This window comes from Bombus impatiens, unplaced genomic scaffold, assembly GCF_000188095.3.
Source record: "Bombus impatiens unplaced genomic scaffold, BIMP_2.2 scf_0142, whole genome shotgun sequence".
NCBI lineage: Eukaryota > Metazoa > Arthropoda > Insecta > Hymenoptera > Apidae > Bombus > Bombus impatiens.
The window spans coordinates 1890584-1909200 of record NT_176561.1 but is presented as its reverse complement, the minus strand read 5'-3'; the positions used below and the strand labels follow the sequence as shown (position 1 = coordinate 1909200).

Below are 18617 nucleotides of genomic sequence, written 5' to 3'. Positions count from 1 at the left end.
GTTAACATTTGTTATTGTAACATTAGATCAATTACAATTAAAATATGAATGCCTCTACAATACTTTTTTATCCTAAAACAGAAAAATCTTCAAAAAAACTTTCTCGAAAAATCGTACACCTTGCATCAATTCAAGTAACGACCCACCTTTACCAGAAGATGGCACACCAAGGGTGCATGAAAAGGTAGTTGCGACCACGATCGTATAAGCTCTATAAGTATACATTTATACATATATACTGTAAATACTTAACAGGTCTGACAACTTCCGTGTTAAGGGAAAGGCACTTAGCGACCAAAAAATGTTTCACAAGTAAGGTGCTCCAATCGATTTGTTAGAGTTTGTATCTGCTTCGTCGTGTAGCGCGATCCTGTTTTTAACATGTTTATATACATTAATTAAATATATTTAAACTACGTACACTAAAATAACTAGACACGAATTTTCGCGGAATTTTTCGCAACGATTCGTGAGTCATGAACATATCATGAATAGTTTTATTTCGATATATATTTCGATCTATCGATATTACAACCGCCGTAGTTCACTCGTAACATGTTCACAGTGTTCCGTATCAATACAGATACGCATAATCATATTTTATATTTTGGAAAAGTCGAGCAAAATGTCGAGAAAACGTAAATTATCAACTATAAAAGAAAGATGTCGTATTTGCCTCATTGACCATGGATGTATGAAAAATTTATTCGATGAAGTTCTACAATCAAAACTAAATGATCTGAGTAAATGTACTTCTATCAATGTATGTTTACACCATCTTTTTAATTTTTGTAATTAATTCTATACTTGTTTGTGTCTTATAATGGATCTTCTTTTCTTTTTAGATTAAGGAAGAACATGGAATGCCAGGTATTATTTGTCATATATGCCTCTACAAATTGGAAATGTGGAATGAGTTTAAGGAACAGTTTATACGATCAAATCAAATGTTGTTAAGTCAGTTGGAACTCATAGAATCTTCTGATAATGATGTAAGATTATTTAGTGTAAACATGAAACTTTTAATTATATATATTTAGACATATTTAAGAATATAATGGTATAAAGCATAAGGTTAATTTCACTATTAATGTTCATAAGGTAACGTTCTGCATGTATTATTATAAAAAACTGATTATATTTCTTTGTATTATGGTAAAAATAAAACTGTAACTTAATTAGTTAGGAAACTACAGGCACGAAATACGTGCCAAAATACAAATTCTCAAAATTTTGATTTACATCATTATAATATTTATTTATAGAATATTTCAAGATTTGGTGGTTCAACTTTGTCAGTATATTCCATGAATTTAAATACGAAGAAAGTGTTATGTATAAAGACTTGTAAAATATGCTGACAAAGTTTTACATTTAAATTATGACATCCTATATAAAACAATATTCTCTTACATATGTCTATTAAAATAATGTCTCGCAGCTTTATAATTTTGTTATAACTTTAATTTAAAGACCATAAAATCATGCAATAACTTGCATCAAAGTGGAGAAGACAGTCTCTCTGATACTTTTGATAAGGTAGTACTAATTGTAATAACACATTTCTTTTAATTAATCACATATAATTTCATAAGAAAATTTATTCCAGAAAAGAACAAAATTAGATGTGCCACCATTAATACCTTTACAGTTTACGAATACAGAAAACATAACAAATCAAACGATGCTAAAGGATATGTATATATCTGAAGATGACGTTACATCTTCGAAAGACTCTTCGCAAAAAGCTCATGATGCTTCCAATGATGATAAATGTAAAAATGACGAAGAGCAAGAAAATAAAGGTAATGTTCAATTAAAACCAACCTTAGTTCCAATGAAGATCAAGCCATTAATTGGGAGGCGTAATATAACTGAACGAAGGAAAGCATCGACCAAAAGATGGGTTGCAAGAAAAAAGGCACTCCTTGCAGCAACAGGAGAAACTGTTTCAGATACAGATTCTATGGCTTCAGACGATACACAGCTATCACCAGTACAGAAAGCAAGAGCAAAGACAAATATGGATAAAGAACTTGAAAAGCAAAGAAGATTGGTCAAAGTGTTAGAGAACTTGCAAAACACTTTGGCAGATAAATATGAACATGATAGAAATGATTTTGTGAGTTTAGACAGTGATACAGATACACATAAGACAAGATCTCTTAAAGACATAAATTCTGATGGTTCTTTAACTGGAGGAAAAAATATATCTGCCAAAGAAAGTATTAAACAAAATGAAGCAAAGAAAGATACATTTTTCGAAGAGAAAGAAATTCTTCCTAATTCACAGCCAGAAAAAGTTGTTAAAAAGAAATCGCAGAAGAAAGATGAAACGGAAATAACCGAAGATACATTTACACCATATTCAGTAAAATCAGAATTAGAAATTGAAGATGCTACGTATATTGTTACATCTACATTAATGCTCGCTGGGCCTCATTATTTAAATAAAGCAAATTTAAATACTTTGTCAAAGGAATCTAAAGATGGTAGTATTGAACAAAATTCTCAAGAGAAAAATACTGATATTATCGATGCTGTGCAACTTCGTAGGATAAATCCAATTCCAATAGATGTTAATAATAAAAAATGTGTCGAAAGATGTTTGAATATAGAAGTAGAGGGAACAGAGATAGAAGCATTGAAACGCATACAAGTTGAATTAGCAAGTTTTGTAGAGAAAGAAATGAAATACAGATTATTTGGAATGAGTAATGATAGTATAAGAAGAGATAAGATAGGAAATGACTATAAAACTTCGTATCAAACTCTAGATCAACAGTTGAAAACTATAATAGAAAAGACTATAAAGAAAAATTTCGAATCGTCTATGATAAGAAGTTGTGGCACTGATCTTAATTCATATTCTCAACAATTTGGGACAGTCTCTCCAGTGTTTGTAAAGGAGGCAATGAATTCTAAAAAGTACCAACCAAAAGTCATATTAAAACGTTTGGACATTACAAAAGAAAGTAAACTCTACAATATTAATAATATGCATGTTTTAATTAAGCGTACAGTTAAGAGCAATCTTGGTGGGCCATTTAGTATGGTTTCTCATAAAAGACAAAGTGTACCACCAATAAGATATAATGATTATAATACTTCTGCTTTGGATTCTGACTCATATTTATCAGATGAAACTTCTGAAACATTTAAAACTGATAATAATGTACAAAAGTCACAAGAAAATAAAGAACAAAATAGTGTCGTGAAACAAATAGATGAATCGAAAGTTGCGGATTCTAATAATACTAAAAATGAACATCAAATAGAAATTCAAGAAAATATTTTTAAAATTACTTCATCACATAGTGAAAAACATATATGTGGTGTATGTGATCAATCATTTGCTAATCGTAGTGATGCTATTACACATGTTCGTATGCATAAAACAGAAACCACTATATTGCGACATAATAAGCACAAAATGATGCGATGTAAAAGATGTCATGAAATAGTAGAAGCTAGATTCGTAAAAGCTCATGTATGTAAATCTACAAAACAATACATTCACAAATGTTATGTATGCAATTCTACATTTCGAACTGAGAAACTGTTGGTACGCCATTTAGAAAGTCATGATCAGTCTGAATTTAATATAGAAAACATAACAAAAGGAGAATCTCAAAAGTTAACAAATATAAACACATTACAGAATTCTAAAGGCACAGTATACTCAAAGTCAGATAAACTTTTGAAAGTAGAGAATAATCGAATTATGAAGTTAGAGAATTCTAGGACAGGAATAAGTATTGAGAAAATAGGAGCAACCAAAGGAAGAGGAGATACTGTGTCAGGAGCAGAGAAACTAAAGGAAACGTATACTTGTTTCGTATGTGACAAAATTTTTACAGATGAGGAAATATTAAAAGATCATTTACAAAAGCATTGTGATGATATAAGCGAGGGTGATCAAAGTCCTGGCAAAGAGCAGTATCAATGTGCAATCTGTGGGGACTCATTAGAATCTGAGGATGCATTGGAAGCACACGTTGAAAAACATTTGTTTGATGAAGAGGATGATAATCCTAATCTTATTAGTATTGGCAGTGAAAATGATAAGTCAAAGGATGAAATCTATCAATGTCTGCAATGTACAGAAGTGTTTAATTCAGAGATGTTACTAGAAATGCATATGCAAGCTCATGAAGAAGAAGCTGCAATAGCAGAATGGGAGAAACAAGGAATAAAAACTTATGAATTTCAGTGTATGATTTGTGATGAACTTTTTGAAACAGAAGAGGATTTATCGGAACATTTAGATATACATAATGAAACTGCGCATGTTTGTCAATTATGTGATAAACCATTTTTCAGTCTTGAAGACTTACAGAAACATGTTGCAACTCATTAATTTAATTACTCCAATTACTTTAATTATTCTTCACATAGACTGAGAATTCCGATGTCTCTACATTAATTACTTACTACATATAATGTATGCAATGACTCTTGAAGTTTTAATTTATAGTGTAATCAACAAAATTTTGTTCACTGATATAGTATACAAACATGTATAATAGTATACAAATATATTGGAACTTAAGGATAAGTTTCTAAGTGCATATTTATGTTGCTTCCATTTTGATACTTATTGAATTCTGTTCCACTTCATCTGCAAGTAATGTTTAACTTTTTCTGTATTAATGGATCTGCAGATGTTCATATAATTTAGAATCATCGAAATTAAATGTAAACAATATGGTTATTTATAAATTAAACGTAGGGATTTTGACTATGATAATTTAGTGTACAATATTATTCACAAGCTATAAAAAATTCCTTGATCTATATGTACATATACTACACAATGAATAGACGATATTTCATATGTTAGTGTCGATATACATATATATATATAATATCGATATATATTACACGTATGTTATATATATCGCATATAATTTGTTTTTCAACATATAACGAATTATAATATCAAAGCTAATCCATAATACTTATCATAGATTAGAACCAGGAGCGATTAAATGAACACTTGTGTAAAAATTGTAATCTGTTTCATTCAATGAAATTTAATATGTATGAAGTTTAATGACTATCCAAATATATGTTTTTACACACCATAATGTTATACAATAATTTCTTTCTTGAAACAATTTTCACTCAACTGATATACATTTTTAATAGTTTTGGCCAAAACCATGATTATTAAATTCAGTTTCGCAGTTAACACACGAATTTATCATACCACAGTTGTTTGTAAACTTAATTGGCGTTTATGAAAATGTATCGACGCATCGTTATGATATTTGTAAGTGAAAATAGATGCTGCATCATGTATTATGTAATATTTCGTATATATGCTATTTATTAAGTTATACATAATAAATTTTATACACAAACTATAATCTATTTAACAACATCATGGAATCGCGAACACTCTTTACAGAAAATAATTTGGAGGACTAATGATGTAAACAATTACAAAAATCAGTCGCTGGCTGAATTGTAAATGTTATTATACTCTACTATATTTACATAAATATTGTGTATAGTAACACGTTATTTACTCGTGACGAATAACTAGCATTTATCACTATATACCATGAAAACTTGACTTGACTTGAAGTTGATTCTCCTGCGCGCATTATAAAATAAAAGAATATTTAAATAACAAATGACTTCGTTAATACTAACTCTCAAATTTGTCTCGTCATATAGAAAATTATAAATGCTTTTTTTCTCAAACCATATAAATCTACAGTTCGTTCAATTTCATAATCCGCAGCATTGTTCTCAATATTAACTTAAACACGTGTTTCTATACTACAAATATTTCCTGAAAACATATATTCGTGAAGGTACATCGATTAACTTAATAGCAGGTAATTTGCTACGAAAGCACATATCTTTGCGCTTTCATTTCCATACTTCTTCAATTGTATTACATCTATCAGAAAATGGATAATGATTATATGAAATACCTTCAGTATTATATATTTCGTTTTATATAAAATTTTTCGTTCAATTAAAAAAGATATTATGACTTTATTCTCATAAATGATCAACATTGCTTCAATATAAGAAATTATGTACAAAAAAGCACATTAACCAATGACGAAAACTTCTCATTATAATCTTTTATAACGTGAATATTCTCATAATATTATAATTTTTAATTTATTTTATTTCTTATATATAAATAATTCTTGTCCCCTCATTTTTTTTCTCAACATTAGAATATTGTAATTATTAAAAAAAAAGGAAAAACAACAAAGAAAAAGATTGGACAATTCTGGGTCCCAAATTTTATTTGCCTGGTACGTCTTATGTACGTATTCAAGTGTTTTCTTTTTTCACTTTCTCATCATAAAATCTCAACTTCGCTAAACAATTGTAACTTTACATACCGTTTATATTCTTAAAGCTATTATATACAACGATACCATTCGAAAAGAATAGGTTTTAATAGTATCATTTGAATAACAATAAATTAAATATACTTTTCGTCGCGCTAGCCAAAATATTTCATAGCAACAATGCTAATAATGAGTCGAAAAATGTTTTGAAATTGTACAGTATCTCAAAAATCTAAACTTATAATATACTCGTGGTGTATGTGTATCCATCTTATCGTTTAGCGCTAATTTATATAGATGGATGTAGAGAACCCTAACTATCTATGGAAACCAATTACCCATTAGGAGTAAAAGTTTCGTTTTTTAAGTTCTATCGTATCGACCCTACATCGATCTGAGAAATAGAATGAAGTAGATGTATGCATTTTTTCCCTTTTCACTCTTATAACAGTTTTCTTTGAATTTCAATCGTAACATCGAGCCGTAAGATTTTATAATCTTTCTCGTCTTTTTCAACGCTCATTATATATCACACAAAATGAACGATCCCTAATATAGAGTCTCATGTAATTATTATTTAACGACATTTACAAATTTTCTTATTATTTTTTCAACGAACTCGCTATTTCGTAAAGAAATAAACAACAAAATAAAAATTTCGTTCCTTCCCTTTGCTTTCGTATGCGTTACGTGTTAAGTAACTAACAATGTTCATGTAATTTGGCGTTATGTGGTAGTTTTACGGAGACACAAGTTCTACGTAGTTTGCTGGATAGAGACCCACTCTACCGTCTTTTCGTCCTTTACACCATCCTTGCTCGTCTTCGTCTTCTAATTTATCGAATACATCGCCTATGAAAATTTAAAAATTATTTAAATCGTATTGTATATACATGCATATAGGGTGGTCCATTTAATTGGACCAGCTAAGAGCTAGGTCGGTTCTATATAATAAAATGCTTAAATATGTACTGTGATTTAATAATACGTATATGTTGTATATATAGTTTGTATAATACCTTGCTTAAAACTAAGTTCATCAGCTTCGGCTCCTTCGTAATCATATAAAGCGCGTACAAGAACACCTGGTTCTCCATTATCTACCAATGGTTCGCCACTGTCTTCATCCCATTCTTCTTCCTCAAATGGATTTGATTCTTGCTTAACGTTTGTACCATTACTGTGGAGAGAAAAATTTCCAATTTTTATTCATATTGATACACTAGCTTTGTTTATGTCTATATACTTATACAGGTGTACTAACATGTAAAACAATATAAATTAAAAAATCCTATAATTAAATCTGTGTAATTAAAATTCCATCATTTAATAACAAATTTTTAATAGTGTTCTAATAGTAATAATAATAGTTCTAAAAATGTAAATTCTAGGATTTAATAAGATTTTTCTAATAGTGAATTATTATTATTATTAGAGAATAGTAAAAGTTTAGAAATACACACATAGTTTTGAAGATCTTCAATTTAACGAATAGAAGACGAAGTTTTTTGTATTTAAAACAGAGAAATCGAATTAATCATATTATTATTATTAATTCTTATTATGAAATTATTTTGAATGCTCACGTCATCGTGGAGGTCCTGTTTACAGCATTACCATCATGATTGTTTTTCTCTGAAGAGTGTTTGCTGGAATTCATCGTGTCGGTTTTGCTATCCCCATGGCCTCCATCTGTTGATATTACCCGGGAACTGGGCTTCGATTTTGATTTGTTATTAACTGGTGGGTACTCCTACGTTAATGAAAGATCATTATATTTATTACATCATTGTATATACATCACACTATAAAATTTAAAGTTACATTTGTGTATATATATATATATATAATTTTATAGTTTAAATATGTATATTAAATATTTATAATGTTATCTAAATCATGCGTGCAACCAATTATAGTATATCTAGAAATTTTTCATCTCTGTACCGACTCACGAAAGTATTTGAACATTTACCATAGAAAATTTTTATATTCGGATTGTGTTTGTTATGTAAACCATTTCGAACTTTCATTAATACAGTAATAAGAGACGATTACCACGATCGTATTAATTTTGAAATGAATTTAAAAATGCATATAGAATTTGTGTCTGTTCTTTTGACACATCTTACTGACACATTATGGTAGGTCACCGGTTCGATTATTTGTGACACGTTTATCAGCATATTACTTTGTTTACTATGATACTTTCATGATCTCTGCGAAATATATATTTGCGCATTGTACATGCATATAATTGTACGAAATGTCTTTTCATTTTTACATATACTTTCGAGATTCATTTTAAACTTTATCAATGAGAGCCAATAAAATTTCACGATGTCTCGTACAATACATATAATATATTCATAAACGGTGTTTGAATACTTTCGTCAGGCTATGTGTATCTATTAATTATTTAATATGATAAGCACATATATACAATTATAATACCTGTTTGCAGTATTTTTAATTTGTTATTTTTAAGCTTAAGAGTATAAGCTTCACATATGATAAAAATTTATTATCATGTTATAAAAAGTTGTATCATAATAAAAAAAAGAAGTGGTATAATTTAAGATGAAACGAAAACGAACGTGTTGGAATGGAATGAAGTTAAATTGCGTCGCACAGGTACCTATTACCTACAAAGATCGTTGTCATACATCATGCGGTAACGAATGTGGCAATATACGTATTCGTTGTTACAATGGATGAACGTAATTCACACTTACGGCTGTGACAATTTTTTCGTGCGAATTAACTGTGCGCATGATTTCTGGTTGCAAGCATGTTTATTTTAACGCTTCGTCTCTCTATATAATAATAATAAATAAATACGTATACTAATGATCGTGTTTGTTAAACGTGCGAGTAAATATAGAGCGAATTTACTATACAGGTCTGTCATTCATAAATGTGTTTAATACAGGTATTCTTCAATGGACGAATCAAAATAACTAAAATCAATTAGCAGAAATTATTACATTTACAATTAGTATCGCAAGAGATCATTATGCAGTTATGTAAATTTAAATATGAATGTCCAATTTCATAATTGTATGTTTTTCTAATGTTTTCTCCATTTTATTACGAATTTTTGGAGATCCAAATTACAAGCCTAAACATTAAAAAAAATCCTATACATATGAATTTTGTGTATTTTTATATATTTGTTTATACTATAGTTCGGATATTTGATATATTTTGTGTATTTGTACACCTTTAAATTTCTTACAAATGAATAAACATTTACAGTATTGGAATTTCTTTTTTATTTTGACACGCGGTATCAGTTTGCTGGTCTTACTCATTTACGATCGCCTGCATAATGGATGCACGTTCGATTCGCGTCATCGGCATGCATTATAAATAGATAAAGAGATTTGAAACGACCTTGCTGACATTACACCGCTAGATCTTTACGATCATCTGGATATTTTCATTACACTTCTCAGAAAGCGTCGACATGTTTTAATAAAATTCTTTTTATAGAGGAGACAAGGAAGAAACGTGTAACTTCAAGTAAATTCAAATGACATCTTCCTCGGTTAACGTATTAATCTTATTGCAAATTCGCTCCAGAATCGAACAGTGGAAACATGCTCGGCGTGTATTCGCGATATAGATCTGCGATCACGTGCAAAAACAAGCGCATAGCGGGTTACGGTTAATTCAGTTAAGTTAGGCGAGCCAGAAGCTGAAAAAGGAAACCCATCCTCGGTGACCTCGTCGTGTTTGCCTGTTACGACACTATTTCGTGGTTCTTGATCAGTAAAAAAAGTTCATTTTCTTTTTTCTATGTGCGTATACGTATATGTATTTGTGTGAATCTTCGCTCATTGAGTAGCATGTGAACGAAGAATAAGCAAATGGATAAGTGTAAAACGTAACAAAACTTTACATGCACATCCTCGCCGACCGGGCGTTGATTGATGAGCGTGATGGAGCCAGCCGGAAGAGCCTCCTTCGATTTTGAGCCCTTGGTGATGTCACGGAACTCCTCTGTGTAGTCCTGCGTAATAGCAACGCCCAAAAAAAAAGAACAATCACATGCATGCATTCCAGAAAATATTTCAATCTCAGGGGATATATTTCATTTTTGTATTTCTTTCTTTCTTTGATTGGAAGCTTTGAGAGAAATTCGATACTATGCTACACAGAGTGCCTCGATCTTTTTCCAATAAATAGATGCCTATGAGCGGTATTTAACGAATAAAAATAAGAAGCTCATAATAATTGCTCTCTTTAGAAGTTATAACAGACACACGAAATAACGACAGGTTTGTTTCTCCATCGGTAGAGTATAGAAACAGATTGGCGATATTTATATTAATTCGAATGAAATACTACAGAATATCCAGACATACAGAATATAACTAATGGACGATATTAATGCAGTTATAAAAAGGAAAGAACAAGAACGATATTCAATACACGCTACGGCTATATTTTCTAACATCAGATCTTCAACCATCAGCAAGAGTTTACATGCGATGAGAAAGAATTATTGTAATGCGTATATTTGTATTTTGTCGACTTACCTCGAACTGTGGCCAATTCATCGCCATATTTACACCGTGATTGTTCGACCACCATTTCAGATCTTTTTCATGGTCCGCGTTGTTAACTGTATGATAGAATTCTTCGTATATTTGTGGAAGTCTGTAAACCAAATGAGATCAAATCTTTTGTTTTAAATTTCTTTCTAAAGAAATAAACTCACTTTATAATTTGGTAAATTTTGAAGATTTATAAAACACATGATTTAATACCTTTAAAGGTATTCGTAATGTAAATACTTGAAATAAATTATTCAATTCAAATGCTTCAGATATTTTCGCGAGTCATTGTACAACACACTCTCGAAAATAATAATTTTCATCGAAGAGTGTAAACGAAAGTAACAAAAAGTAATTTACATTGGATCCTGAGATATATTGAGACATTTGTGAATGCCGAAGAGAACATCCTTGAAGAATTGAAGCCGCTGCGCCTCCATTTCTTGACACTTTTCGAACACTTGTGTCATATCTTCCATGTATTTTGGGTTATACTGATTAATTTCTTGCAACGCGGCTTCATATTTTTCTTTCGCTTTTTGTACCTCTTCCTTCGTTTTCTGCACCCTATCCTGCATTTTCTTCACCTGTTAATTAAATAGAAGAAGACATACGATAAATACACAATTTTTAATTTAATAATTTCACCGTCTACATTGAAGGTAAAGATCTTGGTACAAACCCAACACGTTGGTAATCTAAAGAAAAATAACGAAGAGAAAATGTTCTTAATTTTATATCGGAGCGATTAATTAATATTGCATTATTATTGTTATAAGTGTCGAAACGTGTTCTGAATAATATTCTGTTATTTATCATAATAATTCCAATTCTTTACCCTCAAGCTTATCTAGCGCACTATCGAGATGGCAAAAAAATACCTTTGAAAAGGTAAGCGTGATTTCTATGTAGGTTTAGCAGTTACGTAACAAATACCTACAGGATTTACTAGTGCAATAAAGTTGTAACACAGTAAGTATTATAAGTATTGTAATAAAACAGATCGAGAAGTTTTTAGTTATTTATTGTATCGTGTATTTTGTATTTTGTAAGGTTTGTGTAGAAATACTGTATGGAGTAGTTTCTTCTGAATGTAGTTATGAATGAAGAGAAATAAAATTTATAAGTGAAATATTTATAAAAAAATTTCGAAATTTGAGAAAAAAAGAGAATAAATATATCTGGCGTGAAAGAATGTAAAATAGGAGTTGTAGATACTGTAAGGAACTGTACAGAATATCCTTGAACTTGTTCTTTTTTCTAGTAACGCAACTACTACGAAGCTTGTAAAGCTTACATTATTGTTAGTCAGAATGCTATCTGCACTCATGCATAATAATGATTAGCGGTATTTTTTATTTTTCTTACCTCATGGTACTCCTCAGAAACATTCTTTACAGTTCATTACAATACGATATGTAAGAGTAAGTCGTGTAAGCATAACTTCTTGTCGTGTAACATTTACATGTATAGATGTAAGAGTAAGAAGAAGAAGCGAATAATAAATAAAAAGAAATTTAAAAAATGAACGTTTAATATATAATATGTAAAAACTTTAAAGTTTCACATTATATATATATAGAATTAATAATTTGATTTTGAGAATGGAATAATTTAATAGATTGACTTATAGTTTCTTGGAAATTACAAATCTACAATTGAAGAAGGTAGGTAACTGGCCAAGCAATTAGAGCATAGTGGTTCACAAGATTTAAAAATTTATGCACAAAGGGGATAGAGAGAGCAAATTCTATGTTGAAACGTATTAGGCCACTATAATTCACTTCTAAACAGAGATAACGAGCAATCATCGAGTAATTATCGAAGTAAATTGCAGAATTATATATGAAAGAATTCATGGATTTATAATTCTGTTCTATATGTATAATATTTGATTTCGCTAAAAGATAAATTGCAAAATTTCTATTTAAAACTTTGTTTAATAATGTTTTAATTCTTTCGTTACTTTCCGTCTATTCTTTACGTCTTTTACTAATTGAAATACAAACATATGAGAATGTCATCTAGAATTTTGCTATAAACTTTACTCTTTAAACGATAAGCAATAAATTATTTGTTGAATATAGATTTCAAATTTGTCAAGTTGTATAAACATCTAAAAATTCAGTTTTCCAAATTTAGAATATTCTAGATAATATAGAAAAAATCTATTTTTTTTCAAACTTTCTTCTTGAATTATTTAAAAAATTGAATTTTGAATCTTAGAACAATAACCATTTAAAAGCTCGATGTTTACGTGATAAAATTATTACTCGGAAGAAAGCGTGAAACAGATTTTGCTTACCAGCAGAGCTTTCTGTAATGAAAAATGAGAGAATGTTAATTAAACATACATGCTGCATGCATTATTATTATACATACAAGCTGAACGTCTCCTATTTTAGATTTCCTAAAGGATTTTCGCATTCTGTGGCCCCATGCATCACATCCACAAACTGTCATCTAAAAACGTCGTTTTTTCAGAAGATCGCCTCTCGTTTGGCGATTTATCAAATTCATAACACTCGAGACGTAGAGTAACGTTTTTTCCAGATATTTTATTTCTATAAAAATATCATTTCAAAACAGGTTTCGAAATCTTCTTAAAAATAACAGAAAGTGATGCAACCAAAAATAAGGGAAAATAATTTTGTGCACTAACAAAATTCTACGATCTACTCTTGTTCATAAAATATTAAATATTTATTTTACTTAATATTTAATATTCAAAAAAATTATATTGTAAATATTTCGTGTAACTGTATTGTACGTAAAAATTGTTGAACATCAAATTTCACGATCAATATCTAATAATGCAGCTGAAAGATTTAACGAAGTTTACAGTCCACGACTGAAACGTGCAAGAAAAAAAGGATCACTCGGACATTCACGAAAAATTTGGAAGCGAAAAGACAGAGAGTACAAATATCGATAATTCTCAAGGACACAAGACAACACGACATGCAGATTTTCGATAAAAATTAAAACACGAGATGTTTTTTTTTTTTGTTTCACATACGTTTTCAGAGCCTCGGGCCATCTGAAAATAATACTTGCTAAAGAACAACAGTATCTACTTTTATATTCAGCCGCGATTGCGTAATCGAGATACATACTAAATGTTAGTATTACGCACATGTAAGTACACACTGTGTATCAGTACGTACGTATGCGTTATGTTTTGTCAAGAGTACCGTCGCTTCGAAGAGAGAAAAATTTGATTTTCGTAGAATTGTACGTAATACCTTCTATATAGAACAACGGATGTATCTTCTATTTTAATTTTAAAAAAATATAATATGCTACTTAAAGTGGTTGGAGAATCGTTTTATGTCAAAAGATATCGCTTGTAAAATTCGTTTCTATCTGCCTCTCTCTCAGAGTAATTTATATATGTCGGGTTTACATTAGAATTAGAGTTAGGGGCGTGAAATGAATCTTCGTTCGGACTACACGATGTCGTTATACAATAGAGAAGACATTGACTATTACAAATACGATTATTATAGAATTGGACAAGCAACCATGGTAATTAGATACTCGAGAAACTAATGACAATGATCTTAGGTTCAATAACGAATCCGTAGTCGACGGGATGATAGATGAACGTACTCACAAAATCTAAGTCGGACTCTTTGTTAAACGTGGAATATCCTCCGAGCGTACAGACACTAAGTATTTCACTAATACGACCTCACGAGAGAATGACTTTCCGTCCCGGTGATACCTCGGAGGAAAACTATAATGGGTGTGTCTAAGGACACGAGATCATCGGATTCGTCGAGGATATCCTACATTCGGAAAGTAAGGGAAACTGACGTTGCTGCTAATTGGTCAATCTCCATATCGGTGGTTAGAAAAAGATGCTACCCGCCCTCGAGGGAAAATTGTTGGTGGGAGACGCCGTTCGTTGAAAAATAGGTCTCTCCTATCTTCCCGTAGTTGGGACAAAGACTGTTTGTCTGTTTGAAGGACTTTAGGTAACTAGATCTTAGATAACGGCCCTCGGGCTAGCTGATCACGTACTGTGGAGACGCGTCGGCATCTGGTAACCATCATATCCGAAGAATAGGATCCGCGAGCCACGGGACAGAAACCGTTGGAATGTTTACTGTCGCGTGCCGCTACAAATATTTCTTTTAAGGAGAGTTATAGAATTATTCCGTACCTTTGTTAGACAAAGCGTTCATCCCGTGACCGCGGCTACGTTCGGCGACTGGCTGTCGCTTCGAGCCCAAGCTCACTATCACAAATCTCAAACAAATACAATCGGATCGAAAGACGACAATTGTTTAATTACGCCTATGATAGAATCTAGATTACGGTGTTAGGGGATTATCCCGAAGTTCCAAAGGGGAGGCTTCGATGTCCTTTCATCTCCGACATATATACATATATATAAATATATATCTCCAACATTAGTGGAAGCGTTAATAGAAATTATACATATTTTAAATATTAGATTAGATGTAAGATAATTACGTCCTAATTTTTAGAATCGTTCGATTTAAATACTGTGAAATTTCCATTAGTTCGACTTCGATTTCATCTCGTTTTGTTATCTAACAACTATCCAGGATATCCAGGAAAACGAAACACAGCGTAAAAGAATTTTAATTAAGAAAACTTTTCCTCGTTTTTAAAATGCAGATCGTCTAATAGATTGTTTAATGTAAACTTTTAATTAAATATGTAGATAATAAAAAAACTTTCTTCTTACTTAATTCCAAGTCATACAAGACTGGAGATTTTTCCAATAACTTATGCAATGACTTGCTTCTATGGATATTCAAATAATTGTCACAAATTTAAAGATGAAAACACTGTATGTTGATTATGATTATTCATTTAATTACAAGTTTCCGTCGAACATGATTCTGAATAGTAAACAATTCTCTCAACCATTTGTTCAAGTGTCATAATTTTAATCGTTCTAACTTGAACGAAGCGTTCAAAGTACTCTGTTTTCTTCGATACATTACAATGAGTGGTCGAAAAGTACCTTTTGAAAGCGAACACGATGACAATCGCTGTGATTCAAATATGTAACGTAACGATTGCGCTAGTCGTCGATAACGTACGAGTGAGAATGATGTAACTGTTCATTACTGTAATCGACATAGAGAGGACGACTATCGTTTTACCTGGTCAGGGGAAAGCGAACTGTCCGCCGATGCGTTCCTTTCCATGTTCGCCGCGGTTCGTTCGGTTTTGCAGCTGTTGTGGTACTCGGACTTTGCTTTTTCAACCTTCTGCAAAAGCTTCGCCCATGGTTTCTGCGCCTTTTTGAACGCGTCCTCCATCTCCTTTCGCTCTTTCAACGTCATCATTGACTGCAATTTCGAACCACATCCAAGTGTGCAATTTATTAATTATTATGAAAACCTACGTGGGAAAAGAATTATTTGTAAAGATAGTAAAATAAAGATAAAACGGAGAAAGAAATGTGAAAGTTTAAGGTTAAATGTTGATTTATTCAACATTGTTCCAAAATACCGATCCACTAATCAAACATTTAACACAAAGAAAAAGCAAACGAAAAAAGAAAAGAAAGGGAAGAGAAATAGACTTTCATCTCGATATGTCAGAGATTATTCACAAGAAAAGAGCACGTACTTTGTGATAGGTCTCTTTCTGCCACGTTTTCACTTGGTGAATGATGTCGTTACAGAGATTCTCTTTGACCCTGAGGTGGAGATCGCACAGCCTCTCCGATTCAACGAGAACTCCTTTCCAAGCAGCCTCGGTGGTTCCATATTCCGGTCCTTTTTCGATCTTGTCGTTCCAATTTTTCGACCAATTTTTCAACGCTTTCGCGTAACTTTTCTCAATCTCTGCTCTTTCTTGGACTAGAGCTATTAAACTGTCGCAGAGCTTATGGCCATCCTCGATCCTCTTGGTCGTTCGTTTATAGTTACCTGGCTCCCAGAAAGAGTCCGAGGTTGCTATCAGCATGTTGTCGTCGCTGTGATGTGACATCTTAGCCTAAGTCGAGAAATTCCTTTCACCTGTAGTCAAGAATTAAATGAAAATATTATTATGGATATTCATTTGTATGGACAGAAATCATAATGAAATATAAATTAATAATTCATGACATGTATTGTGATTTGTTATTTATCATATTTATTATAGTATTTAGTTTATCGCGTGAAATATGAATTGAGTAATTATTAGACTGCGGATGTTTATGTATTTATGAAAAATTGTAATATGCAAATATATACGGAATATATAGAAGTATGCAAAATATAAGCAAGACATAAATACTCGTTTTAATATTTAAATCATTTAATCATCATCATTTAATATTTAAATATTTTAGAATCATCATTCTCTTGTAGCACTAACAGCTGATACACGAACGATTGTAAATTTCTATCCGTGGATTATCACCGTAAATAACATAAGCCAAATAGCTAACTAGATTATATGCACATCGACTGTCCTGATTTGATATCCAATTAAGAACGATCGTTACAAATCTTTGTCCACGATGCTATGCTATTTCTTTCGATTACGGGACTATAGCAGAGTGAAGATTACATATACGACAAATAGCAGTCTGTTTCGAAATTCTCTTCTCTTTGAATCATATTGGAGCCATCGTTCGATTAACTTTCACGATATAACGCACGATGTTGCGTGGTAACTGGAGATCGTTAAACTGCAATATTCGTTAAGAATGCAAAGGTAACTTAGTAATATGTATAAAGTTGGTTACGATCGAGAGGTTCATAATAAGCACGATCCTTGTCAAACTTTTGACTTTTTCATGGAATTGGTATGATGAAACATGATTTATGTTCTGGCTTATATGAAAATGAAATAATTCTACAAAAACAGGTTCTATAATTCTAAGATTTTATAATTTCGTGATTCAAATATAATTCCTTTATGATGTAATAATTATTGATACATTTATAGAAATAGTGTAATATGATGCATATTTCGTCGCAAGAAATTGAAATGTACTGAACAGAAATTAAACATACTAGAAGATTTCCTAGAAAGCGACAAACATTGTTATTTTGTCTTTTGAGCTCTTCCATTGTATTTCATTGGAATTGTGTCTACTTGTATACGTATATGGAGGGAGATGGAGTCTGATTAGGTCAACAGTAGGATAACAGTGACAATTAGTTGGAATAGCTTGTTGGACTCGTTGCATCTCCTAAATCTGGCACACATGCAAATTTGATTTCGCACCGTACACAATTGTGGTTGTACTGACAAAACTTTATGGTTTCCATAATTGAACTGTCCTGTAGCAGTTGTACATTGTAAGTACATTTTATTGCAGCCGTGTATCATTGTTTCTTTAATCCATGAAAATCATAGATACGAATTTATGTTCTCTTGTAATCGAATCGAATTGAGTAATTTCATTTAATATTTAAATGAATAATGATATTTCATAAATAAATCTGAAATAATTTCCTTTCATAGAAATATTTGGTTTGCCAAATGTTGACTTTACTAACGAATCAAAAATCTGTTGATTGATAGAATGAAATAATTCAATTCATCTATACGATACTCTCCCTTGACCGAGATCGATTATTTTATAAATCGTTCTATAAAAATAATTTATTAACATACCAGCTGTTTTACCGCGAATGTAATAACGTAATCATCGACGTCTCTTTAATTGTCTTTTTCTTAGTCCACTTAACTGCTAATACGTAGAAAACAGTTTTTGACGCACAAAGCAATAAAGTCTTTAGCGCAC

The 18617-nt window shown here is 31.2% G+C and overlaps 2 protein-coding genes across 6 annotated transcripts in view; one reads left to right on the top strand and one right to left on the bottom strand.

Moving 5' to 3' along the window:
• The first annotated feature begins 622 nt into the window (after positions 1–622).
• On the top strand, positions 623–5875 carry LOC100749670 (zinc finger protein 473 homolog). Its single transcript, XM_012382073.3, has 4 exons — positions 623–763; positions 846–992; positions 1474–1539; positions 1610–5875. Exons 1-4 carry the CDS (start codon positions 626–628, stop codon positions 4358–4360), a joined length of 3102 nt encoding a protein of 1033 aa, XP_012237496.1. The 5' UTR covers positions 623–625; the 3' UTR covers positions 4361–5875.
• Positions 5876–6545: 670 nt separating this feature from the next.
• The window catches only part of LOC100749473 (protein kinase C and casein kinase substrate in neurons protein 1), a 57493-nt gene continuing 45421 nt past the window's right edge, over positions 6546–18617 (bottom strand). For 2 of the 5 annotated variants that reach the window (XM_012382074.3, XM_012382075.3), the window contains exons 2-10: positions 16502–16893; positions 16030–16218; positions 13905–13925; positions 11246–11472; positions 10868–10988; positions 10228–10338; positions 7910–8076; positions 7343–7503; positions 6546–7175 (exon numbers count right to left, since the gene is read on the bottom strand). In XM_012382074.3, coding sequence (XP_012237497.1) covers positions 7063–7175; positions 7343–7503; positions 7910–8076; positions 10228–10338; positions 10868–10988; positions 11246–11472; positions 13905–13925; positions 16030–16218; positions 16502–16864 — 1473 coding nt within the window. In that variant the 5' untranslated portion in view covers positions 16865–16893 and the 3' untranslated portion in view covers positions 6546–7062. Of the gene's footprint in view, positions 7176–7342; positions 7504–7909; positions 8077–10227; positions 10339–10867; positions 10989–11245; positions 11473–13190; positions 13203–13904; positions 13926–16029; positions 16219–16501; positions 16894–18617 lie in introns of all 5 variants that reach the window. The other 3 variants (XM_012382076.3, XM_024365651.2, XM_012382077.3) reach the window with 3 other exon arrangements.

What these genes read in the sequence shown, in the direction of transcription:
- LOC100749670 (XM_012382073.3), top strand. Translation starts at nt 626, where the DNA reads ATGTCGAGAAAACGTAAATTATCAACTATAAAAGAAAGATGTCGTATT. An exon ending in GTAAATGTACTTCTATCAAT is followed by an intron (nt 764 to 845) that starts GTATGTTTACAC and finishes TTTTCTTTTTAG; the next exon opens with ATTAAGGAAGAACATGGAAT. An exon ending in TCTCTGATACTTTTGATAAG is followed by an intron (nt 1,540 to 1,609) that starts GTAGTACTAATT and finishes AATTTATTCCAG; the next exon opens with AAAAGAACAAAATTAGATGT.